Source organism: Leucopleurus acutus (genome assembly GCF_964270905.1).
Source record: "Leucopleurus acutus genome assembly, chromosome: 14".
Classification (NCBI taxonomy): domain Eukaryota; kingdom Metazoa; phylum Chordata; class Mammalia; order Artiodactyla; family Delphinidae; genus Leucopleurus; species Leucopleurus acutus.
The window spans coordinates 46,439,524-46,466,448 of NC_139156.1; the positions used below are offsets into that span (position 1 = coordinate 46,439,524).

Genomic DNA, 26,925 nt, shown 5'->3' on the forward strand with positions numbered 1-26,925 from the left:
TGTGTTGCCCAAGGACCCACAAGTGGTACCCAGGGTGGGATGCTGGTTGACTTTGAGAACCAGTGCTCCTCCTCTGGCATCCTCTCCCCTGTCTCACCAAGCACTGTCTTCCATAGTCAGAATCCAAGTTCCCCGTCCAGATACTCTGTGGCCCAAGAGCCCTGGACAGGTCTCCAGTCCTCTTTGAGCCTGAGCTTACTAACCCATAGATTGGAGCCTGGGACCTCACAGGGATGGGGTGTGAGGCTTAGTTGCTCACACATGCAAAGTGGTTTCCAAGCTCTGGTCTGGAAGTCTCCCAGAAATCCCGAAACGTGTGCATTCCTGGGCTGTAGGACCCAGTTCGACATCCGTTCTTGCCCTCACTTCTTGTCCTTGGCATCAGACCCAGCAGCCTTGCAGCCAGTTCCCCGTTGGCTCCCCAGTTCCATCACCCACCTGGTGGTGAGAGGTGGGGCTGCTCCCTCCAGTCAGACTGTCTGGACAGTCAGCCCAGTCCCTGTAGGGCCCTGCTCCTTGTGAGGGTCTCCAGCTAGAAGAGCCCTAGGGAGCCCCTGGCCCCCTGGGAGTTCCTGGCATTTGGAGAGATCACAAGGGCTGTACACCCACTGGCCTGGGCTGCAGGGTGGACGTCTCCTCTGAGACGTGCCCTGGGGCTGAGCACCAGTGGGCAGCACCACCTCTGTCTCCACGCCTTCCCCACCCCCATTCACTGCTTTTAGAGAGAAGGAGAGGGTGCCATGTCCTCTTCCTCTTCCAGGGACCCCAGTCCCAATTAGGCCCCACTTTTCTGGAACCCCACAAAGCCCTCCCCTGACAGACACGCACAAAACATACCTAAGATACACTTTCTTTGCTGTAGAGATGCTGGATTAGCACATCAGTCAGGCTCAAACTTAGAAGCATGGTGAAAAGACCATTGGCTCAGAGTAATCTGGGCTGAACGGCCTTGTCATCACATCCTGGCAAGGACCAGCCCTTTCATCTCTCTGCCTCTGCTTCCTTATCTGTAATAATGAGAGTAAAGATAGGTGACATTCACAGGCCAGGGGCCAGGTGCAGTGCCGTAACTGGAAATGTCTTACTTGATCTTCAACACCCAATGAGGGACATGCCAATTTTCCCATTGTACAGGTGGAGGAAACTGAGGCACATGGAGATTGAAAAGCTGTCCCAGGGTCTCACAGTGTCGGGATTTAGTGACATGGTGCAAAGTATCTAGCCCAGGTCTGTGGCTGAGGGCACCCTAAGCAGCCATTACTGTTTATAGTGTCCACACACTCTGAACTTATCTGTGTGGACCTTCTCAATTTTCCAAGCGTCTCCGTCCCTGATACCCTCCCACCCGCATCCAAATTCACCTGCTCCTTGGCTCTGTGGAGCGACTGCAGGAGGTTCCCTGGGCAGCAGGTTAGCCTTAGGTCAGGGAAGCCCCCGAATTTGGGAGTCGCCCCCCACCCTCTTCCCAACCTCCAAGACACCCTCCCCTTAGCAATAACTGGCCTGTAATGCAAAGTGACCTCCAATGTCATTGCATCTAGTATGTCCTGTGTCTGAGCCATCGCCTCTCAGAACCTCAGTTTTCACATCTGTGAAATGGGGGTGGTGAAATGAGCCGCCCACAGATCACAGAGAGGATCGCTGGCGGCGTTCCGCGCCTCCGCCGCTCGGGGCGCCCAGAAGCCCTGGCCCGGCGGGGGCAGGCGGCCGAGGGGCGGGGGCGGGGGCGGGCGCGGGGCGGGCTGCGCGGCGGTGGGGTCGGTGTGTGGGGGGGCGGGTGGGGGTTGGTTGTGGTGGCGGGCGGGCGGCGGCGCTGCTCCCGCGTCACAGCGCCGGGCGCGGCGGGGAGATGCGGCTCCTGGCGCTGGCGGCGGCCGTGCTGCTGGCGCGGGCTCCGGCCCCGGGTAAGCGCGTTGGGACCGGGCGCCTCGGGGACCCCTCGGGTGGGGCGAGGGCGGCCGGCGCCGGGGAGCCCGGGGCTCGGGGCTTGGGCCTGGCCGGGAGGCCCTGCCGCCTCTGGGCTGTCCGCTCCCGGTCCCCGTCGGCGTCCGTGGGCCCGGGTCTGGTTGGCCAGGCGGCGGAGCACAGCGGCGCCTCCCAAGGGTCGGGGATGCTGCGCCCCTTCTTCGCTCCCCGCCCGGCCGGGACCCCAGCGCTCCGCGGAGACCCTCCGCAGCCCTGTTCCCTTCCAGGGGCCAGGCCTCCAAGTGGAAGATGCGAGCAGAACCGTGCGAGCCCTAGTTTTGGTTTGTTTTCTGTTTTCTTCCCAACAGGCAGCACCGACAGCTGTTGGCAGGTTAGTGTGGGCAGAAACTTCCCTTTAACTCTCTTCGGAGAGTTCCTCGGAGGACCCGGTCCGAAGGGACCGGATCTGCGCCGCTGGCGGTTGGGGTCTGAGGACTTGTTCGCGGGCGTTTCATGATGACCAGGCCTGGGGAGATAGGGGATCCGCGGCTGCCTGGAGCCGCGGGCCCTTTACCCTTTTCCAAACCACCGTGCTTTAGGGCAGCCCCTACCCGCATTGCTAGCTTTCATTTGGGGTTTCTGCTCCCACTTCTAATTTGCCGAAGAATTTTCTCTCCTTATTTCTCAAGGCTGAAAGGGCTGTGCTGGCTAGAATAATAGTAATAATAAATATGTCGATGGCACTCACATTTTCTGGGTGTCCATTGGGAGCTACAGTTATCTCATATAATCATGACAGTGCCCAAAAGTAATAATGACGAGAGTAAATATATATATCCAAGTGCTTTGCAAACATTAACTCAGTTAAGCTTGCCTCTGAGGGAGGTGCTATTATTATTACCCCCATTTTATAGATGAGGAAACTGAGGCCAGGTCCATGCATTGACTTGCTTGACAAGGCTTATACGTGGTAGAACTGGGATTTGAACGCAGGAGGCCTGGCTAGGCTGTGTTGCTGGTGTTTCGTAAGTAAGGGGCTGATGCGTAGAGTTAAGTAATTTTCCAAGGGTGGCCCAGCTACCAAATGGTGGAGCTGGCATTTGAGCCAGCATAGACCAGAGTTTTAGGGGGGAGGAACTTGGATCACAGTGGGAAGAAATTTACCCATTGTCCCCTGGCTACCAGTGCAGTGGAGTTTCCAGTGAACTTGAAATCGGCCCTGTGGAAAATGTTCCTTTCACAGTTGTCACTGTCTTGGCTGACGGTTACTGGAGGTTTGACTGAGATGGTTGGGCCAGGGCAGCTCTAGTGGCCAGCAGCCAGTGAGATACAGGGGACACAGGGATCTTTGTCGCCTGTGCTCCATGACCACCTTCTTAATTGCAGGTGCTGTCAGAGAGGGTGTCCCCAGAGAGGGGCTTTTTAGGGGTCAAAGACATTCTCATGTTTCCAGGAGACCTCAGGAGCCTAGAGAGCTGGAATTAGAGAACCGTTAGAGTCCACCCTGGCTGTGCCTAAGGCTGTGTAATGATGACAGCCCTTGCTAGTGCAGCACTCATGTGTGCCTGTCTCTTTTCTAAATTTTTCACCCACAATCCCTCATCATATTCCCCCTCAAGAGAGAGCCTGGCAGAACCACTTTATACATAAGTCTGGACTCTTAACTGGTACACTTTTCTGCCTCTCCATTGTAGGGAGAAGCGGGACGTTAGGGGTTACCTAGTCCCACCTATCATTTTACAGAATAGCAAAGTGAGGGGCAAATATTTACTAAAAGCCGTGCTGTGGTCCAGACTGGTGAGTGAGTGTTCTGTCTGATGCCAGATGGCCTAGGTGCTAATTCCAGCTCTGCCATGTTCTGTGTGAGCTTGAGTAAGTGGATTAGCCTCTCTGGGCCTCAGCCCTCTTGTCTGTAAAAATGGGGATAAACGTACTATGAGGATAAATTGAGAAAATACATCTACAGTAGAACAGTACTTGGTCTAGAGGTCACACCCAGCAAATGTTAGCGTTCATCTTTGGTCAAGGCCATGTGTTTGTCCTGGTTGAGAGCTATTTTAAGGTGACCGCCTTAATATGAACACATTACCTACTCTGTAGACTGAGTCTCTGCTTGGTGCTCGGTAAATACCGGCTTCTAATGCCATGGGTTTTTAAGTAATACAATGGTATTTCTTTCAGAGATTTATTTGTCATGAATTCAGACTGTCCTTTTAATAAGAATGAGATTTGCACTGCCAACTGGAACACACAATTTGCATTCAGGGAGCCAGGAGCTCCTGGCTCCCTGAAAGGATGGGGGGCAGTCTGTTCAGGACAGAGAAGAAGTGTGGAGCACGGAGCCACTAGCACATCTCTAGCCAGGTCGGAACAGAGGGGCCCCAGCCTTGCTACCTCTGTGTCCCAGGTGAGGCAGGTGCCTTGTTTTTGTTAGAAGTTCTATGCTCCCCTGTACCTGTAAGTTGCTATTTCTCACTTCATGATGAGTGTGAGAGGAAGAGAGAGAGGGACGGAGGGAGAGGGGGAGGTTGAGTACTGCATGAGTTGGTTGTGTACTGTTGGGCCACACTGATGTCCTTTTAGGCTGTTTTGTGAGCTTTAGTCCTTTTCACAACATTATCCAAATGGGATCAAGAGGATTAGACCCCATAAATTTTTTTTTTTTTTTTTTTTTTTTTTTTTTTTTGCGGTACGCACGCCTCTCACTGTTGTGGCCTCTCCCGTTGTGGAGCACAGGCTCCGGACGCGCAGGCTCAGCGGCCATGGCTCACGGGCCCAGCCGCTCCGCGGCATGTGGGATCCTCCCGGACCGGGGCACGAACCCGTGTCCCCTGCATCGGCAGGCGGACTCTCAACCACTGCGCCACCAGGGAAGCCCAGACCCCATAAATTTTATCCACAGGAACTTAATGTTCACTAATAGGCAGAACCAGCTACATAATTTGTGGGATCCAGTGCAAAATGGAAATGCGGGGCCCCTCATTTAAAAATTCTTAAGCTTGTAAGACAGCAACAGCAGAGATTACATCAAGTGGGGGCCTCCAAGCATAGGGCCGTATGTGACTGCAGATCGTACCCACAAGAAGCCTATCCTGCTTACAGGTCACTGTGCGTGTCACTTTCTGTTATCCCGACCTGTTGCGCCCTCAGGGAGTGTAAATTTTATCGATATTTTCAAGGTGCTTTCTTGTTGGAGCCTTATACCCACCACGCAAGGCATCATCTTCCTATTTTTGAGATGAGGAAACTGAGGCTCTGAGGGCCTCACTCCTAATAGAACCAGGGTTCCAGCCCGGCTTTGCTGGATTCCAACCCCTGGCTCTCTGCCTATAGCCCCGCTACACCACTGGGAAGGCTCTGGGCCTTGAGCATCCTAGCGCCCAGCTCACGGCGGGGCGGGCACACCCACCTACCAAGTCATGGAGCACATGCTTGTTGAAGGAATATGGTTCTCCGCAGCAGGAATCCCAACCCTCTGTTTTGGGTCAGTCTCTTTCCTGCCCATGTTGTTATATTCCTCCTTTAAGAACTCGTCTTGGGGGCCCTGACTGAGGTGCAACGGCCCCTCCTGAGGTCAGTCTGCAAACACAGGTAGCTGCCTGGGCGATGGTGTGGTGCACTTCACTGGAGGACACTGATCTTTCCATTTCCAGTCTGCACCATGTTCCTCCTGCCTCAGGGCCTTTGCACAGGTAGAATCGTCTTCCAGGAAGATCATTCTTCACTGCTGCCCTGAATTTATGTCATGAATTCTACCTCAGCCTTCAGCTCAGGGTCACCTCTCCAGGGTCTCTTTCCTCCCTGACACGCAGAGATCAGAATCTCACCCTGATTTTTTTTTTTTTAAATAAATTTATTTATTTATTTTTTGCTTCTTTGGGTCTTTGTTGCTGCACAGTGGCTTTCTCTAGTTGCGGCCAGCAGGGGCTACTCTTCGTTGTGGTGTGCGGGCTTCTCATTGCGGTGGCTTCGCTTGTTGCGGAGCGTGGGCTCTAGGCACGTGGGCTTCAGTAGTTGTGGCACGCGGGCTCAATAGTTGTGGCTCGCGGGCTCTAGAGCACAGGCTCAGTAGTTATGGCACACAGGCTTAGTTGCTCCGCAGCATGTGGGATCTTCCCCGACCAGGGCTCTAACCCGTGTTCCCTGCATTGACAGGCGGATTCTTAACCACTGCGCCACCAGGGAAGTCTCTCACCCTGATTTTCATAAGCCCCACACCTTTTCTCTGTAGCATGTGTTGCTGTTTGTAGTCACATTCTCCTATGTCTTTTTCCTGATGACCAGTGCCTAGCCCACTGGACTCTCAGCTCTGCGAGGTTAGGGATGTGTCTTCTTCTCACAGTGTCTGGCACATGGCAGTTCTCAGCAACTATTTGTTGAGTGATTAAGTGAACAAAGCATAAGCTGGGGTGTAAGCTGGAGGAAGCGGAGCACTGAATGTGGAGGTGGCCAGGGGGTGGGGGTGGGGGATCTACCTCCCACCTCCTTTCCCTGCAATGCAGGGTCAGAAAGCAAGAAATTAAATTCTCCAGCATGACTTCAATGCTTCTCCCCCCTTGGCCAGGAGAGAGGAGACTCTGCCCTGCCCCTGGCTGCTCCCTTACCTTACGTGGTGTCAGAGGGTCTAGTGACACCCCACCTCCCCTGTCTTGTAGTTTGCTTGCCTTGCCCCTCTGCCCTGCAAGGTGTGGAGACCCAGAAGGGAAAGGCCTGAACCCCCATCCCCGGCCCCACACTCTAGTCAGCCTGCCTCCACTGCCTGCCTCTCGGCCCCTCTGCAGCGTGATGACTGCCATGGGGCAGAAGCTGTGTGATGCTCTCTCCTAGTATTTAAACATCCAGCTCAGCTAACATTGGCCAAGCACTGGGTCCTCTATCTGCAGTTTCTCCCCTCCCTCAAGCAATGCCACTTCTCACAGCTGCGTGCCTGAGAGCCGAGTTGTGCTCCCTGGGCTTAAGGTAGTCATTTCCAGTGTCAAGGGGAGGGCATTAGCTGGAGCACCAGCTTTCTGAGAAAGGTCGTTGCAGGCACAGGGATCCACACAACCTGAGAGCCTTTGTCTTCTAGCAAAGCTTCATGCGGCCGAGGAGCCTGTGAGCATCATCGTTTCAGTCCCAGCCCCATACGCTCTCATTGAAAGTGGGTGTAAATACTCGGGCTGGTGGTAGGACTAGGCCTGAAACGAACCTTCCTGAGAGCAAGGCTGCTATCACAAAGTGCCACAGACAGGGGGCTTCAACAACAGAATTTTGTTTCTCCCAGTTCTGGAGGCCAGAAGTCTGAGGTCAACGTGTCTGCAGGGTTGGTGTCTTCTGAGGTCTCTTTACTTGGCCTATAGATGGCTGTCTTCTCCCTATGTCTTCACATGGTCTTTCCTCTGTCTGTGTCTGCGTCCTAATCTCCCCTCATTACAAGGACACCAGGCATGTTGGATTGGGGTACACCCTATGGGCCTCATTTTAACTTAGTCATCTCTCTAAAGGCTTTCTCTCCAATACAGCCCCATTCAGAGGTCCTGGGGATTCGGGCTTCAGTATAGGAATTTGCAGGGGACGCCGTTCAGCCCGTAACAAGGGTCTTGCACTTCAGTGGGAGAAATGTGCCTGGGCCATTTGTAAGAGAGTATGGGACTAACTGAAGGCAGAGAGGCACACCAGTAAAGAAAGAACGAGGGTTCTTCTGGGGAAGATAGTTCAGTCCGTCCCCTTTCCTGGGAGCTGCTGACTCGGCCTGAGCTGCAGAAGAGGAAGAGTTACTAGTTCGCCTGTAGGATGGAATCTGGCCTCTCATGGGGACTGGAGCACTTGGCACGTTCTCCTGGTTTCAGTCACTATAAATAATCCCTCCTTCATGCAGCATTGATAGGAGGAGACTAGGGTGTGGGGTCCTGGCTGTGCTCTCATCCCATCCATATTGTTTCAATTTCCTGCCTTCTCCTTGTCTCCAGTGGGGAGCCCTCGGGGGCGGGCAGAGCGGGACTTCAGTTCTGGAAGCCAGCTGCTCCATCTCTGCTGCTCTCGGCCTGCTGAACCCCCGGGCAGCTAGCGGAGTGGGGTCAGCCTGGTGTTTCCGGCTGTGTGGCCACTCACCAGGGAACTCCTGCTGTGGGACCCGTGTGAACTTCAGCCTGGATCCTGGCATTCGGGGAAAATGCTTTTGGACTAATTTAACATGGTGTGTGGGCAGGGTGGGGGCCGGGTGGGTGAGGTGTGGGGAGACGGTAAGGGCAGTTGCTCCTCTTTTTGTCCTGCGTGAGTGACTTGTGTGGACAGTGAGATTGTTACTCGGAAGCGTGTGCCTTCTTTGGTTACCTGTTGATCTGCATTCCCCGCGTATCTCCCTGGGCGGCTTTGTCCTTTGTCACTGTAGACCTAGAAGACCTTGTTCTTGTCCACAAAGAGCTGAGTCCAGCCAAGCATCAATCTTTTTCTTCTGAATTCACTTCCATCATTTTTTTTTTTTATGGTGACAAAAGACTATCACAGTGCAGTGAGTTGAATGATGACCCCCAAAGATGTCTGCGTCCTCGTCCCTGGAACAATGAATGTCACTTATATGGCCAAAGGTGCTTCATGGTTGTGATTAAGTTAAGGCTCTTGGAGTATCCTGGAGTGTCCTGGTGGCCTGGCTTTTAAGAGATGAGAAAGAAAATGAAATGAAATTGACCCTCAAGTCATATCTCTCAAGGTGTTTAGTTTATTAGATCAATAGTGGAAACCGTACGTAAGGATGAGCTTCTTGCCTGGGTTTTTACAATGAAGGATGCTTTGTAGGTCACACTCCCCCCCAGTAACCCCCACCCCAACACACACAGGGCCTCACCTTGTTGACTCACAGCCTCTTCGCAGTAGAAGGTCCAAACCTTTGCTCTCTTTTTCATCCTTCCTCCTTGCTTACCTGCAGCACTGACCAGAGTTCCAAGCTTTGGGTGACTCTGCCATCAGGGCCCAAGTCCCTTCATGTGACCAGAAGGCGGTGTTTGGGGGCCATTTGTAATTTGGGATGACCTTGGAGGCACCTGCTCGAGCACTGGAGTGGGCAGGGAATGGTGCTTCCTGGAGTCGTGTGCTGGGCAGCGCAGGGGTGATGATGTGGGACCTGGTGAGAGGACAGCCCAGCTTGGACAGAAGGAAGCTCTGGACCTCCTGTCCCTTTCTGGGCTCTGCCTGCCAGGCGGAGGTTCCCCCGACCGTGAGCTCCGGGGCTGCACCGCCGCACTGCACAATCCTTGCAGACGCCATGCAGCGCGTCTCCTGGGAGGAGGCCTCTGTGAGGGCGGCTAGGCTGGATGGTCTTGGGTGGCCAGGGAGTGGCACTCTCAAAAGTCAGCTTGGGGCAGAATGGCGGCTAGGAGGGGCAGCCCTAACTAAGAAGCCAAAGGACAGGAAGTAGCGGCCTGGGCCTGGAATCCTGGAGCATCTTTTGGGTTGCCGGGAGAGTCTGGCACCTGCTCCTGGGCTCATTCATTCTCCCTGCTCCTGGGCTCATTCATTCTTTATTCTTGCACTTCAACTCCTTGACCGTGGATCCTGGTCCTAAGAGACTCGGAGCAAGAAACTGAGCCACCCCTGTCATTCCAGCTCCCTGGTACAGGTTTAACACCCGCCTGACCGGTACTGATAATCTGCCTTGGTTACAGTTGAAATACCTGAGACAGGGAAAGGGGCTGCAGCATTTTCCACTCAGGGAGGTGATGAAACTGATGGAAGCAGGCCTTGGGAGGCAGGTGGGGAGGGGGGATTTTAAGAGCTTCCCCAAATCCAAATCTTTATATGATGTCTCCTGAATTTTAAATGTCAGCAGGTAATTAAAATAAAAAGAAATACATCTGGGCCAGGTGGTCCATGGCATCCCGCTTGGCTGGGATCATCTCATAGATGAGGACATGGGTGCCCGCAGAGGCACACTCCACACCCCAAGGAGGGCTCTTTCGAGAAGGCGGAGAGAGCATAGAGGGGATGGGGATGGCCCACCTCTCTGGCCATGCAGACCAACCTGGCTCCTGGAGAGAAGACACCATGTGTGTTCACCTGGGGAAAGGCGGTGGCCTTCCTCATTTTCTTCTTTCCTTTTTTCTCTACAGAGGTCTGTGGGGCCCTCAATGTCACCGTGTCCCCGGGGCCCGTGGTTGACTACCTGGAGGGGGAAAATGCTACTCTTCTCTGCCACGTCTCCCAGAAGAGGCGGAAGGACAGCTTGCTGGCTGTGCGCTGGTTCTTCGCACGCCCGGACTCCCAGGAGGCCCTGATGGTAAAGATGACCAAGCTCCGGGTGGTGCAGTACTATGGGAATTTCAGCCGCAGCGCCTACCGTCAGAGGCTGCGCCTCCTTGAGGAGCGGCGTGGGGTGCTCTACACCCTCTCCGTCTTGACCCTCCGGCCAGCCGATCAAGGGCATTACGTCTGCAAAGTCCAGGAAATCAGCAAGCACAGGAATAAGTGGACAGCTTGGTCCAACGGCTCCTCGGCGACAGAAATGAGAGGTAAGGGTGCATCCACTCTCTGGGGAGAGTGGGAGGGTGACAGGTCAGTGGGCCTCCCTCCAGCTGGCCAGGCAGTGGCCTCCAGGACGGCTCTGCTGAGCTAGAACACATCTTTTTGGCCTCTAAGGGCCAAGCCATATGAGGTGGGCCATGGGAATGAGGATAGATCTTTACATGGGTGCTGTGGCTGACTTGTATTATAGGCGTGGAAGGCTGAACAGAAAGGGGCAAGTGTCTGGCCCCATGCCACCCAACCCACCCCTGGCCAAAACCTGTTTTGCAGCTGAAAGATTGGTCTGGCTGTGTTCTTTGTCTCCAGCTCAGGTCTGCACAGCCTTGATCTCTTTCCCTGGCAGGGTGCCGGGCACCTATGGGAGGAGGCCCGCATTGGGAGGTTCTGATGCCTGATGTGAGTTGCCAGGCTTCAGAGCAGGGCAGCCTCAGTGGCTCTGACCCATCGCCCAGAGGAACTGATCCAAGCCTCCGGCAACAGCTCACTGAGAAATTCATCCAAAAGTGGGCAAGGGACCAGAGGTGGCCCTCCCTTCCTGGAGACAGAGAGGAGGCGTGGGCCGCGTTCCGGAACATCTTAGCTACCCAGTGCCATATTTGAGGGCTATCATTTTTTGCCACTGATGTTCTATTCAAGAAGACATCTCTCACAATTTTAATAAGACCGGCTACTGTGTACTAAAATTACATCTCTGAGTGCTTGGAACCTGAATTTGGTCTGGTAGAAGATCAAGAGAATCACAGAGTAAAGCTGACGATCCCAAGTGTGAAAAAGAATCTACTTTTGTTGTATACGTGTCACATGATATTAAAGGCATCAGTGATGTTGTTGAAGGGATCAAACGCAGTTGTGAGTAGGCATTTTTAATATCCTATATGTTAAAGTAAATCATTTACATGGATAGTCCAACTTCATTCGTCTTTGGAGTTTGCTTATTTTAATGTTCTTAAGCACGGAATGATATATCATCTGAAATGTTGTGCACTTTTTCTCCTTAAGCAAATTAATTCAAGAAAACAAATGACTATTAATATAAATATGTATTTTGGCACAGAAAATAGAAGAGTACATCGGATGACCACAGGCTAAGGAGGGAATCCACTCTGGATACCACTTGGCTCTGAAACATAAGGTCTTATATCTGCCCTTTTAATTTTTATGTCTGGGTGTATCCCGGAGCCGTGTAGTACATCTCTCGGCAGTGACGACCGCTCTGCCAGTTAGAATAGATAAAAGGATTTCCTACATTCAAGTGAGTGCCGTCATCCAGTCCATTATTTCATGTGCGTCTACTTTCAGTGAATGAAGCTGGGTTCCTTCTAGAACATTTATTTGGGTACGTGCTGCAAAAACCTGAGGTGGTTCTTAAGACTTCAGTGGAGCTAATCTCTTTTCCCCACTTCTCGGTACTTTGATTTGCTCTTATGAGTGGAAGAGGAAGGGGTGGAGTTACAAGGCGTGTCCAGGGAATTGTGTGTAAACTGCAGCCTGTTACATCCCTGCTGGTCCCCGACATGCTGGCTCCTGACGAAGTCCAGCTCGTTAGCCAGGTGCTTGCAGAGTGCTTTACCAGCGTCATGCAAAATGAGAAACTGGAACAGAAATTTAAGAACAGACCAAATAACAATTTGCCCCCATAATTGCAGTGTTACTTGCTTTATTTTACTCTGTGTGTTTTTGAGTTTCCCCCAAATCAGAGTAAGTCCTTGAGCATGTGTGTGTGTGGTGAAAAAAAAAAAAAAGTAGCAATTATTGGGGAAAAAAACTATGTTAAATAAATTTGTCATGACTTTTTTCCTGAAGACACCTCTGAAAGTATGGGGCTAAAAAAATATTGGCTATATTAATTTGGGACAAAGCATAAGTTGCCATTTTATGTTTTAACTGTGCAAATTATTAAAATATGATGGAGAATTGGGGATTTTGAAGAATGGGGAAGTAGTAAATTGGGGTTTGTCTGGAAACCGCATATGTATGAGATCGTGGGTGGGGAGAGCTCCTGACTTCAGTGTTGTTGGTACCAAACGATATGATAAATAATGAAGAATGAAAATGTGTGATCCTCTGGGTGACAGTGGAGTCACACTTGGTTTATTTTAGAGCACCTGTCATACCACGTGAACTTAGTGTCATTTTTATCACACAGAGGTAGAAGGAAAGGCAAGAAATGTTACACAGTTTCTTCAGTTGTTTATGCCATATGACCATTTCACTGAGCCAGAAGCCCTGCCTGCAGAGAACGTGGATCCAAAAGCCCTAAGTGACACATGGTGTTGGAACCGTCTGGAGCGGTTTCCAGGAGGGTTGATGTTAGGTTTGATTTCATTTAATTGTTTTATCAATGACATTGAAAAGCAGGCACACATCACCTTAATGAACTTTACAGAAAGTACAAAATTGGGAAGTTCTTAACATCAGCAAGGAGTAAAAACATAATGAAAAGGGAATCCAGGGAGGTAAGAAATACGAGCAGGAAATACCAGAATGAGATTCAATTTGGAAAATGGCAGAGTGATACATTTGGGGAAAACGAATCACAGGCAGTGTTGGAGAGTCAACGGGAGGCTCTCTGTGAAGGGACTTCGGTGATGTCGGTGGTGAATTAGATGCGCATCTGCAGGGTGACATGGCAGCAGGAACAGCCTGTGTTATTTCCATCTGCATACAGTAAGTTGGCCTGGTGTCCCTGAGAATGAAGTTGGTTGTGTCATGTGTACTGTGCTGGGGAGACACTAGTGTGGACTACACCGTCCGTTTGGGGAACCTCACTTTCAGAAAGATAGATTCAATCTAGAGAAGAGTAGCAAACATGATGAGGAAATGAGTGGCAGCCTTCAGAGAGATGATCAGCTCAGCTGGGGGAGCTTTGCTGGGCTCAGCGAACACATCACATTGGAAAATAATATGGACTACAGTGTTCTGCAGTGCTCGGTAGATTCATTTATCTCTCACTCAGTGGGCATTTATTTTATGGTGCATCTGCTCTGCTGGACACTTGGGGACACAGGGGCGGATCTGTTTAGAGGGTGGCAGATACAGAAACAGATACGATGTCATGGAGTCAGGGGCAGTGATAAAGGTGTGCATGGAGCACTGTGCACACGCACAGGAGGGCCCCTAAGGGTGAGGCAGGGGGCAGTGCTTGAGCGGACACTGGCTGTTTACGTGGGGCAGGGAGCCAGAGGGGACGGTAAATCAGCGGATGGAGGGCCCTACAGCCGTGGGTCAGGACTGCTGGAGCCTGAACTAGAAGGTCGGGCCAGCAGTGGGTAACGAGGGGAGGCAGGCAGGGCTGATAGTGGAGGGGCCTGTACTGAATATTTAGGAATTTACACTTGATTTTGTAGGCCAGTATTCTCAACCTTGCCTAATGATAAGAATCTCCAGGGCCATTGTTAACATGCAGATTCCCAAGCATCTGCCCTGGAGATTCTAGTCTATTAGGTCTGGGTTGGAATTTTAATATTTAACATCCAGTCTAGATGATTTATCATCAGGCATTTTGGGGAATCTCTGCTTTAGTCTTTGGAAACCCTGAGAAGCGTTTAAAGTCTTGACAGACCCCTCTGTTGGCTGCTTGGGACATGGATTTGGGGGAATCAGACTACAGGGTGAAGAGGCAGAGTCTTTTGTATTTTCCCAGGCTTGAAATGTTGCAAAGTTTGGCAGTAGGAATGGAGAGACATTGGAGGTCAAATAAGAAGTTTTGAATAACTGGGTGCAAGTAAGGGAGAAAGCTTTGGGATGATACCCAGAAGTCTAACTCACTGTGTGCAGGATGGTGCCCACGGCTGACAAAGGGAACATAAGAGATGAAGCTGGCCACAGGGGAATTGAGAGTGAGGTTGGCTGGAGGCCATCCTGCACTGATGTCCAGTAAGCACGTAGAAATGTAGAGCTGAAGCGCCCATCTGATCTGGGCAGTGAGAACTGATTCTGAGTCAGGCAGGTGAAACCATGGGGGTGGGTAAGATCCCCAAGGGGATCCCCAAGGGGCAGGGGCCAAGGGTGAAGCCCTGGGAAACACCAGTATTCGGGGCAGCAGACTTGGTGTTTGGAACGGGCTCCTCTGGGCCAGCCCCCTGGTGGTCTGGAAAAGGCAAGGTGTTTTCAGTAGGAGAGCAGCACTGCGGAGCGAAGATGTAGCAGCTTCTTCCCAGGAGTGCAAAAAGTCAATCTGTGGGAAATCTAGAGGTGCACAGTGTTCCAGGCAGGAATGAGGTGCGTTGACCTTGGCAGCCTGGTGAGCCCTGTGTCCTCCTTTCTGGTGACAACCATCTCTAGGTAACAGCTTCTGGCTCATTTATCATGAGCAGGTGAGATGCAGGGTTGGGTCTCGCTGTAGGTGAGAGAGGAGGAAGTGAACTGCGTGGACCTGCCCTGCCCGAACCCAAGACTTTGGGGAGGTCAGGTCCTCGGTGCCCTGTCCCTAACGCTGAGCAGGCTGAGCAAGGCTGGAGTTGGTGGAACAGGGAAGTCAGGATGGGAATAAAGGGCACGAGCAGGGGTTCGGGGTAGTTTCCAACAGGGAGACGACGCTGCTCAGCGGGGTCTCTCTCGAAGGGGTGCCTTATTTATGCTTGGGTTGTTCAAGGTTTTCTGAGCTGGAGGCTTCATAGATAGACTAGCGCAGAGTTTTCCAAATGTTCTTGGTTCCTTTAGGCCAAAAGAAATAACTAACAGCTTTGCTTTTTAAGTAGTTGGGTCCAACAACATAAAAAAGGATTTCTGTCCTAACACGTCCTGAGAGCATAACACGTCCCTAGACGTGAAGACAAGCTGTTCTCTTTGGGGTAAATTCCAGTATCACTTTTGAATCGAGTTGAAGCTTGCTGTTTTAGGGGGCCAGCATCTCTCCTATAGGTGCAAAAGCACTTTCATTATTTCAGAAGCAGTCCGATAGCTACTTGTGGTCAATTTTTTGGCAAATTGTGATACTTTCTGAAGTTCACTTTACTCTGTCCCTGTAGACACAGAGGTAGTGTCTGACCCTGCGTTTGTTCTCTGCACTCAGCGCTGACTGGTACTTGCTATGCCTCAGGCGTGCAGTTTAAATTAAGCCCGCCGTCTTCCCTGAGCTGGTACGGGCAGGTCTTGTTGCCTCTCCACACGCCCTTCACCCTGTCTGCCCCACGTCCCTGTGTCCAGGCACTTGCCCGTTGTGTTTTGTGCCCGCTTTCTTTAGTAATCTCTTGACCTCCCTTTGCTGTCTCTGCTCCCCAAGCTTTGGGGGTCTCCCTACCTTTGTGCCTTCTCCATCCTGCTTGATGTCCCTGTGACCCCCCCATACCTGTCCTCCTCAGGCACTGATGTGGCCTGGTCCCTCCCAGGACACGCAGACCCTGGAGAGTTCTAAGCGCAAGGACGGCCCTGGCGTGGGTGTGGGAATGGGAGGTTGGACCAGTTCCTAAGCCTGGATTTTCTTCAGGAGGATTTCCGGGATGAAGCCTGAGAGTCCCTGGGGCTCCCGGTCAAGGGCAGGCTGCGGCACGGTCCTGGGTGCCACATGTCCCTAACAGTTGCTGAGCTCTGACATGGCCAGTTTGGTGCTTTGCTTGAGGGTACCACATGCGCCCTTGGCACCAGGGAGTGTGAGCCCCCCGGGGTTCTCAAGAGTGACATTGTCATTCATTTTAAGCTTCTTGTCTTAGGGGTACAACCGCTTGGATTCCCCATTCCCCAGGCCTCGTACAAAATTATCCTCAATGGCTTTTCAGCACGGTTCTGCCACCCACTGACTCAGAAGCAGTCTGATGTTCTGAGCAGAACCGAATCTCCATCTTTTCAGGTGGAGATGTTTTCATCAACGGTGAAAATGCTAATAAGAGAAGCAATTTGCAAGGGCTGTCTGCTGCAATTTAAACAGTATTTCAGTCTAACCCCAAACAACATATTTTAACAAGCCAAATTGTTCTTTGACTTCAGATTATATAAGTGAGCTTTAAATGTTAGGAGTGGACAAAGCAAATAGAAAACTCTGCTTACCCTAAAAAGTATTTGGGGGCAAAGATGAAATTATAATATAATTTCTTATCTATTTAACCTCAAATATTAGAGGGAATTTAATAATTGGATCTGAAAGTATCACCACAGGGAACCGATATTTCAAGTTTCAGTGGCAGAAATTAAAGAATTCCTTTTTCTCCAGAAACATGGAACAGATGATTAGGAATGAGATTAATGAAACATTTAGTGCTACTGCTTAATTAAGCAAGCTCACATCATGATGTTTAAAGTGTCAACAGGTCCTATACTCAAAAGGAACAAATTGACAACTGGAGTGTAATTTAAACACCACTTCAAACACTTCTTCATTGTACCTACGCTCCTTGCGACTGCCATGTTCTTGGAAGAGTTTAAGAGATTGGAATTTAAGCTCAACACCATGTATGAAGCCCCGGTTTATGAGCCTGTGGTCCCTGTGCTTTGCACAAAGAGAGTTATGCGTGGGGAGGTTTGATCCCCTCCCTCTGGGGTCCCCAGCCTCACAATCTGGAGGAGGAGACATATGTCAATATGGGTATAGGTTTGGTAGACATTATCGACAAAGCTAATAGAAAGAGAGTATGAAACGGCCATACAAGAGGGTGAAGCGGGTACGGGGGAGTCAGCGGAAGACAAGGTTACATTCTTTGGGGAATAGGAGAAGGCCACCTGGAGGATGTGGCATTCCGCTGGGACCACAGGGTGAGGAGGGATGTGACGACTATGGGCCGTGCCATGTCAGGAGATGAAACAGCTGGAGCAAAGGTATGGATGAAGGAGAAGAGGGATTTGCAAATAACTTAGCGGAGTTGGATGCATGTTTGTGATTGGTAAGGGCTAAGGTGGGCAGGGATAAGAGGAAAGGTTGGCGTGGTGGCCCTGCCCGGGGACCTGGACTCCAGGGACCCTGCCAGATTCTTCTTAAATGCACCCACATGCCTGACACAGTGCATGGTACACAGAAGGGCTCTGTCACGAAATTTTTAGATGAAGGACTGATGAGTGATCCAAACTCTTTGGTATAATGCCATTTTAATTAATGGCAACAAGGAGTGGAAGGTGGTAGCAAGAGAGTAATATATAGATCTACCCTGGGGTTGTGTCTGGAGAGGGCCTGTTACCAAGCCCTAAGGTTTAGTATTTCCTAACCGCTATGTGGGGACATACACATGGCCTTTGTATTCTGCAGCTGATTCCGTCTCAGAATGTGAAGTTCTTATCTAACTGCCTTGTCACAATGGGAAGTCTGTTTAACATGGTTTTTCGTTTGCTTTTTTGCTTTGTTTCCTAGAATTTGTCTTAGAGTGAATGCAAAGGAAAGAGTGGCTTAAAATAGACAAAGCTGGAGCTTCTCCGTTTCTCATCAGCTGCTCCATCAGTGCAAGTCACTCAGAGGTCCTAGTCACATATATGGCTTTGTCCAGGCCCCAAGAGAGACTGCCTTTGGCCTGAGTCTTGGAAGGGCAAGGGGAAAAGGAAGCAATAGGCAAACTTCTGAAAGCAGAAACAGAGAAGTTCTCTGTGTCTCTCTGGGCTGTAGTTGCCTTTCTTGAGAACACTGACCCAGTTATAAATAGTAGGGACACAGCTACATTTAGTTTTTTCCTTGGGAAACCATCTGATGATTGAATAAGAAGGGCCAGCGAACTGACTATATTAATTTTTGAATTTGGAGCAAAAGTGTTGACTCCTTTTTATTTTATTTAAGGGTCTCTTCTTGTGCATATTTCATATCCCCAGCCTCTTCTGGTCCTTGGAGATTTTCCTTTCCCATTGATGTGTGCAGAATGCTGCCTGAGGAAACTGAGGTAGGGTGTGTCCGCTTTCCAGCTTTCTACACCCCCTGGGTGCACATTAGCAAGGTCTACATGCAAGGTCCAGGGCCTTAAACTTCTGCCCCTCTCCTTTCAACTCAAAAGAGCTTAATCATCTTATGCTTAAGATTTCTGGGCTTCCGGCTTCCATTCTGTTAGAAACTAAGAACTCAGAGGCCGTAAAGTAAATCACGACAGACCCAAAGCATGCAGCTCCAAAGTTAGAGCGCTGCAGAGAAGTCGGCCCTGAAGGCCTGGTGAGCTAATGTGTTCCCCCTGCTTCTGAGACAGGTCTTCCATGGGAAGGCAGGTGCTGGGTAGGCCAGGGTCCCCTGCCCTGGGCTTTCTTCCCAGCCTTCCACAATATAAGTTTGTCCCAGCACCAAGCTTTCTTTGGGAGACCTTGATCCACCAATACAGCATCTTATTCATTCCATTCATTTGTGCGCTCAACGTAACTAGGACCTGTCATGGGCCAAGAAGGATTCTGGGAAGTGGAAACAGATGCAATTCCAGCCCGCGTGGAACTTCCCTTCTGCTGGGGGAGGCGGACAATGAACCGGAGAAATGAGTAAAGCATAGTGATGCGTTCTAAGGCAATGTGTTCAGCAGGGACAGAGGGTGTGGAATATTAGAGAATCATTGGAGGAAGGTCTCTCTGACTCAGATTGTAGTTTCCAAGTTTGAGTCGGCCACTTGGGGAGACGCATCAGCCCTTATAGACAGTCTGCTTTTTTGAAAACAACTTTCTTGAAAGCTGTGTTCTTCACCTCGTATTCCTCTGCTCTGAGACATGTTATTAAGGGGCCCCTTGGGAGTCCTTTGTAAACAACACTTATGTGATAGGCTTATTCCTTAGGTTTTGCTGTTACTCTCCTTTTCCCTGGATTAAATTGAAGAGCATTGGTTGAGTTCTGAGTGCTGGACCCCAACCTAGACTGGATGGGAGATTGAGGCCCAGGATCTGGCCCCTCAAGACCTGAATCCCCTCTCCCATGTCTCTTGGGACTTGGTGCCCACTGCTGTATGTAGTAGGGGTATGTGAGCCAGGGCTTCTCCACGTGGGGTCCTGGGACCTCAAGCCTCAGAATTTCCATGACTGTGTGCTCCCTAATCATGCAGGTTCTCAGGCCCTCCCCAAATTCCTTGAATCAGAAGCTCAGGGGTCATGCCTGGGAATCCCCATTTTAACAAGAGGCCTAAGTAATTCTCCCCCACAGTAAAGTTTTAGAAATCTTGGTCTTCAGGTGCTCGGTGAAGGCAACACCCTCTACCATCAGGAGTTATACAATCTGGAGAATGCTTCAGCCTAGCCTGACCGGTAGTAGAAATAGGAAGGTGAAGGTGTGTCTCTCAAACTCAGGGCCAGTCTTTCCCGCATCCGTGCCGCTGCCCCGTTCGGCTTCCTCACTCCTCTGTCTGTTCCAGGGCCCTCCCTGCACTCCTCTCCATCAACCTCTGCCTTCCAGAAGGTGTTCTGTGTCAGAAAGGTGCACCCTACTTTGAGTGTAACCCATGGTTGCAATTTAAGCCCCTTTAATTATAGGATTCTTTGTTAAAGGAACTGGAGGCATAGGTGAGCAGGCAGGAAAGGATACTGGGAGAAGGGGCGCCTTCCCAGGGCCTCTAAAAATCACGAGCCATCTGTTCACTGGATGACGGGGGTCAGTCCTTCAGCGCAGGCTCAGGTAAATGCTCTGTATCATCAGTGAACAGGAGACCAGGAAGGAAACAGGAGGTCCCTCAGCCGGAGGGCATTGTCATAGGGTCTTTGGCGTGAACTCAGGGGACATGGTCTGCCACAGCCTGTGAAACATGCCCTCCCCAGGGGAGTCAGTGGGACGGTCTGTCCAAGTCAGAAATCAAGGGTCTCAGTTTTCACACCTCTCTGAGTGATGGTTTCCCCTCAGGTCCCAGCAAAGGGGACTTGACTAAGATTCTTTCTTTCCAACCTGCTTCCTCCAGACATGAGGCTGATAGGATCGTTTTGTCTCGGTGCCTCTGGGCTGTGTTCTTCCAGACCGTTTGATCCTGCAGCACTTTCAACCGGTTCTTCCCAGAGGCCCGAGACGTGGTGGCTCTCACACCCCACCCCTTCTTAGATTTCATCGGATTCTGCTCTCTTGGGGAGGGACCCAGGACGGCCTGCTGCTCAGTTATCCGGGCCACCACCTCACAAGAAGGTCAGCCAGGCTCTGCACACTGGGCGCCGGGGTCCCCAGGAAATTACAGAGCAGTCAGTAGGTCAGCTGATGACTTAGCTTTTGAGCGCCCTTTACTCTGCTTTTCTACTGTGGCCCAGACCGATCGATGAATGTGCACAGGAATCAGAAGTCAAAATGCCCACTTTCTGCTAAAGCTGTATTGAGAAGAGTGGTTTGGTGCTGAGGCCAAGCTGGGCTTCCTTCTGCTTCTCTGATCAGTTGCACTACCCTCCTCCCAGGCCCCACCCCCTGTGGGAGGAGGTGGTCCCAGTACCGCCCTCCCTCACGGGACCTCTGGATGCAGGAAGGATGGAAGAGGCAAGGCTCCCCGGGAAGCAGGGCTGGCATCACTCCCAGCAGCTGGAGTAATGGACCTTCCCCAGGGGGTGCCCACCACCCACCCCCACATTAGCTCCTGGCTGAGAGGCTGGGCTCAGAGCAGGCGGCGAGACAGAGTCCACCTTGAGCAGGGCATTGGCCATGGTCTGTGGACGCAGACGTGCGGCTTGACAGTGTATCGCATTCATTTTGAGACAGCACGGGATCAGCAGCTGGAACAAGAGAGCTACGTGGAACCTCGGGAAAATTTCAAAAGCTCTGGCAGAGTTCATGTAAAACTTTTTCTTGTAGGAACAGATAAGATTATGGCTGGTGTTGCTGATCATCGTATGCCAAACAGAGTTGCTGCACTTTCCCATAAAACAGCTGCACGGGAGAGAAATGAGGAGCCTCCGTGAATTCCTTGCTTAGAGCCCCCTTAGCTTTGAATCCCAGCTTGTTGGCTCTTTCAACACCCATCTCCATAACTCCACTGGGGAGACCTTGTTACCTTCTGTCCCACATAAGGCAAAGGGAATTGTAATTGGACTAAATCAAGGGCCCACAGCTTCTGAAATGAAAAAATGTAAGATGAATCAAAAGTGGTCCAAAGGCAGTGGCCTTTGCCTTTGCTGGAATGGTAGCAGCCCGACTGAGTTGCAGACGTTTAGCCACAAGGTCAGGGAACTCTTTCTTATGGACCATTTGGACAACTGGAGATTCACATTCTCAGGCAAAGGACTGATAGCAGAGGACCATGCTAGGATTTAGCTGTGGGAATTAGAGCAGTGAATAAAGTAGACCAAATCCCTGTCTTATGGAGCTAAGGTCCTTGTGGATAAAAATGGCTCACTAGGTCTCAGGCACTGTTCTGAGTATTTCACATATATTAACCCATCTGGTTCTCACACTCACCCTGAACTTATTATCATCTCTGCGTAACAAATGGGGAAACTCAGGCAGTGGGAAGTTAAGTGACTTGCCCAAGGTTACATAACCAGCAAACGGCAACTCAACCCGGTGTACATCAGTGCATCTCACACTTTAAAGTGCATATAATTCATCCAGGGAACCTGGGTTTAAAAGCACATTCTGATCCAGTAGATCTGGGTTGGGTCCCCTACAGTCCTGCACTTCTGACAAGCTCCCAGGTGACACTGATGCTGTTGGCCCGTGGACCACACCTGGAGTAGTAAGGCTCTCGACCATGCTGGGCATCCCTGATCTCCTGAAAACTACGGTCCTCAGAGGTCCACTTCTTTCTCATTGCGATATTGTCCTCATTAGGACTCTGCGGTTATCGCAGCCTAGGCTTAATTGGTTGAAGATGAAAACCCATTCAAGCTAATTCAGAAGAGAGGTGGGGATGGTTGAAGGATATGGAGCTCATGCAATGCAAGGTCAGCAAATAACATGTCAGCCCTCTTGATACCCAGAGTACCATCAAGGTCAAATCCTCCCACCTCCACCTTCCTCCTGCAGGTTCTGCCCTCAGCTCCGTTTGCTTTCCTGTTTTCCAAACACGGCTGCCCACCCCAGAGCCCACAGGCTTTTTCAACCCCAGGGCCTACAACCACCATATGTACTCTGTTTCTTAGTTTAAATTCTTGATGGGGGAATCTGCTCAGTTGCTCTGGCAGTGAGCAGATTACAGGAGCTGTGGGTGGGGCAAATTAAGCAGGAAAGGTGATGGATGAATTGTCTGACATGTCTAATATCACACGCAAGACCAGATGTCCACTAAGAGTTCGTTCCTGGATGTCCAGATTTCTTCCTTTGAGGGGCCGTCAGGAAGAAATAGATCATTCATTTATTTACTGGGCACCTACCAGCTGCCAGGCAGTGTGTCCCAAGATGGTGATACTGAGGTAGAAGACCAGCTTCTGGTTTGAGGAATTTAGGGTCTACTGGGAGAGGGGTTCTTTCCCACAGAACAGAGCCCTCCTTCTGAGAACAATTAGAAATGCTGAAAAAAAAATCTGTATTTCAGCTTTCCTATTATATATTTATATTTCATAAGTATATTTGTATTACATAATTACACAATTGTCTATGTGCATATGTATTTCAGCTATCTTAATTGTTCTCTGAAGGACTATATAGATAGAGTGCAGAGAAGAGCAGTGAATGAGACCAATTGTCAGAGTCGCTTAACTCTTTAAGAAATTCAGCTGTTTTTTCGCAGTGCTTGTTGAGAAAAGTAATGCAGAAAGTGACAATCAGGTTGTTTAGGAGGCAAGCAGAGCCTCTGATAGAGCAGAGTTCTATCAGTGAGATGAAAATTGGAAGCGCTATAATAAATACTTGAGGTTTTCTACTGGGGATCCCTGAAGTAAGGGCAAACCAGAGAGAAACCATATCCTATAAAAACTGAAACCCAGCTTCTAAACAGTTCATATCCTCATTGGGTTAGTTGATCATCCCCCTACTCTAATTTCCTACGAGGAAAATAAAATTTTATCTCGAATCTACATGATTTTCCACATATGACATCTGGCATTCAATTAAAAAATTATCAGGCACATCAAGGGACAAGATCAAAATCAAAAATGGGTAATAAAAATAAGCCTATGGGCAATGCAGATGTGAAAGATATCAGTCATGTACATTAAAATAATGTGATAAATATGGTTGAAAAATTAGATAACATGCTGGATAAATTCATCAGAGAGCTAGGATATATAAAAAGAATTAAGTGGATGATCTATAACTGAAAAAAATCCATAAATGAAATCTTAAATTTCAGAGATGGCTTTAACAGCAGGTTAGACACAGGTGAAGAGAAGATTAGTGATCTGTGTGGTAGATCAATGGAAATACCCAGTGCAAGGCCTGGAGAAAAATAAAGATGGAAAATTCAGAATTGGAATCCGTGACAATAATAATATAAAAGTTTGTGGGAGGGGCAGTAAATGAAGTTCCAGACCATCTTTGCCATATTCCTTACCTCTCATATTGATCCAATTTTTATTCTAGCCACCTTTGTCTTGTTATTTGGGTCTTAGAGATTCCCTTCTCTGGAGCTCTTCAGTGTGGTAGCCACTGACCAAATGTAGCTATTTAAATTTAAATTAATTAAAATGAAATACAGTTACAAATTCAGTTTCGTAGTCCCATGTGAATAAGCCACGTTTCACTTGCTCAATAAAAACATGTGGCCAGTGGCAGCTGTATGTGCCTTGCAGACACAGAACATTTCCATCATCTCAGAAAGTTCTATTGGGCAATACTCTCATTCCCTGACATTTTACATTTTTCTGTCAGGTTAATTTTTTTGATTTTTGCCTATGATTATGTTAGCCCTGTATGTGGAACCTTCCCATGTTTCCAGACTCTTTAGTATGATGTTCAAGGTTTGACATAGTGTAACTCAATTCTGTTTCCCTGACAATTGAAAGCAGACACAGTGAATTCAGTGCTCAATCAGTGACTGAAAGCAGACAAAATAATCTCAAAATCAGATGCTTGCAGCTCTGTGACTGTCTTACATGGAGAATGTGCTCAGAGCACTGACCCTGAGTCATCAGATGACCTCAGGCTTCTCTATCTAGGGATACCCAGGCAAGTACACTACATTTTGGAAAGATGTCCACTAAAATGGTAAAATAAATAATGTTTTGGTTCTTGGAATTCCCACTGGGGAACTCTTTATTTTGCAAATATATGGGGTGAGTGAGCCTTCTACTGGACTGAGTACCAGCAACTTAATTCACCTCTCTGGTCTCTTACTTGTTATATGTAAGTCATTGCACCTTCCCCTGGCTTGTGGGTTGTGATAATTAAATGTGGTTTTTGCAAATATGAAAATTACTTTATAAATGTAAGTGTCATATATACCCTATGATATTATTTTGGACTGAGGTGGGCTAGGTCCATGAGCTACTCCACTTCATGCTATGCCATTTCTTTTTTGTCTTACAGTGATTTCCCTGAAAGCGTCTGAAGATTCATCGTTTGAGAAGAAGAAAGAGACCTGGGCATTTTTTGAAGGTAATTGCTTATTTCTTTATTATAAGATGCAGCCTCACTTTTAGATAATAGGAAAGGAATAGACTTCTTAGTTTTCCCCTAATATCAAATGGTTTTCTTGCCCTAAACTTACTCAGGAGTAGTTGGAAATCCCTGGTGGTATCAGCCCACAGATTTTGAAAAAGCAGACATGAAAGCTCCAGTCTGCATACTTTGGGGTTGTTTGTTTTGTGCCAGAATTTCTGCTCCGAGGTGATATGAGGGAGGGATCTTCAAGTAATATAAAAATGCAAATTACATCTACTGTGACTAATTTTATCTCAGGTTTCTTAAGGAGTTTGGGATTCTGGAAACATCTGTAAACCTTAAGCAATTGATTTTCAACCCATGTTAGCATCACTGGGCAGCTTTAAAAATGCTAATGCCTGCACCACATCTCTAGAGATTCTGATTAAGTTGTAACTTGTTAAAAGCTCTTCATGGGTTGCCAGCATGCAGCCATGACCTTAGGGAGGTGTTTTCCAAAACTGGTTCCAGACCACCAGCATCAGCATCACATCAGCATCAGCACCACTTGGAAGGCTGTTACAAATGCACTGTGTTGAGTGCTACCCTTGCTTATGGAATCAGAATCTCAGGGGGTGGTACTCAGCAATCTGGGTTTTAACAAGACCTATGAGTGATTCTGAAGTACACTCAGACTGGAGCCTTAGAGCAGTGATTCTCAACAGGAGGTGAGTTTATCCCTCTAGGGAACATTTGCCAATGACTGGATACATTTTTGGTTGCCACGACTAGCATTTTGGTGCTACTGGCATCTATTGGGTAGAGGCCAAGGAAGCTGCTACACATCCTCCAGTGCCCAGGTCAGCCCTGACAACAAAGAATTATCTGGCCCCAAAAGTCAAGAGTGTCGAGGCTGAGAAAGAATATGGCCTTAGCGTATGGAAAACTCACAGAAATTGTTATTGTAAAGTGGTTGAGGATTATGACCATAAGCAATGAAAGAATGTATTTTGTGAGTTCTCAGGGAGAACCTTTGATCAGTAAAAAAACCCAAAACACAACAGATTAATGTTAAGATGTGATCAAGAAACTGTGAAGGATTACATCTTGTGAAGGCATTGCATTTTTTGATGATGTATGGACCTAGCCAAAAGGATCTAAGGAGACGTGTGCCTTGGGCCTTCACCATCACCTTTTGTTAATTCAACAGGTGTAGGAACTTGCCCTTGGGGGAGAGCACTTGGATTCAAACCTATGTCTTCCAGTAGCTAGTTAAAAGCAGTGGATTGAGGAACTTTCTGTCTTAGAAAAATGTAACCATAATTATGAACATGGTTTGCAAACCATAAGGTGTCGCTCAGGTAGGCCATTAGGATTGTTTCGTTTTGAAGTCATAAATATTGCATTTCTCAGGTTGCACTTTAACAGTGATTCTTTGTATTCCCTGCCTTTTCTTCTGCACATTTTGTAGATGGCTTTTTCTTTACTTGATGGCCTCCAAGTAAAATAATCCCCAATTCCCTCCCTTAGTCTCTCATTCAGTGAATGCCTTTGTTAACAAAGAGATGTGTGAGTTTCCTTCTCATAAAGTGAAGCAGTAGAAAAAGCAATTGATGTATCCATATTTCTGAGGCTGTCCTATGACCCAGGCACTGGGAAGAGGTGGGAGTCTGGAGATGTCCTGGGGGCTCCCTAAGGTAGGCCACTGGCAGATGTGACAGCAGGAGCCCTGTTTATCATCAGATGCATAAGGATATCATGTGGGGGTTGTTAGTAACCCAGACTCTGGGCTGCCCCCCCACCCTGCCCCACCCCCTACCAAGAATCTGATTATTATATTTAGGAAGAGATAAAAGAATTTGCACTTCATCAGGGCTTGAGGTGTTTCTGGTGCAAGCGATCCAAGAACTGTTTGAAAATGCTATGGTACAAAACCCAAGACTTTATATATTTGGCAGGATTGTAGCATTTAAAAGTCCACACACGCCTTGTGGCACAGTCAGCATCTCTAAAACGCTTTGTATAATTAATGATATTTTTAAATTCTTGTGTAGCTACAGAATATCAGGGTTATTCTCGATCTAACTCTACAAAAAATCTGTAGGCCAACATGCACTGTCTTCTCAACACAGAGAATTGGGTCCCTTTAGGAAGGCTGAATTGGAACTCTCACAGTGTATCCTGCCTCAGAGCAGCTGTGTCCAAAGTGCTCTTTCCCTGTGATTTCA

The 26,925-nt window shown here is 49.1% G+C and overlaps 1 protein-coding gene across 3 annotated transcripts in view; it reads left to right on the top strand.

The window, feature by feature from the left end:
- Nucleotides 1-1,848: 1,848 nt before the first annotated feature.
- Nucleotides 1,849-26,925, top strand: part of VSTM4 (V-set and transmembrane domain containing 4) — an 83,803-nt gene continuing 58,726 nt past the window's right edge. For all 3 annotated transcript variants that reach the window (XM_082854509.1, XM_082854510.1, XM_082854508.1), the window contains exons 1-3: nucleotides 1,849-1,904; nucleotides 9,990-10,388; nucleotides 24,644-24,712. In XM_082854509.1, the coding sequence (XP_082710635.1) occupies nucleotides 1,850-1,904; nucleotides 9,990-10,388; nucleotides 24,644-24,712 (523 nt within the window). In that variant the 5' untranslated portion in view covers nucleotide 1,849. The remainder of the gene's footprint in view (nucleotides 1,905-9,989; nucleotides 10,389-24,643; nucleotides 24,713-26,925) is intronic.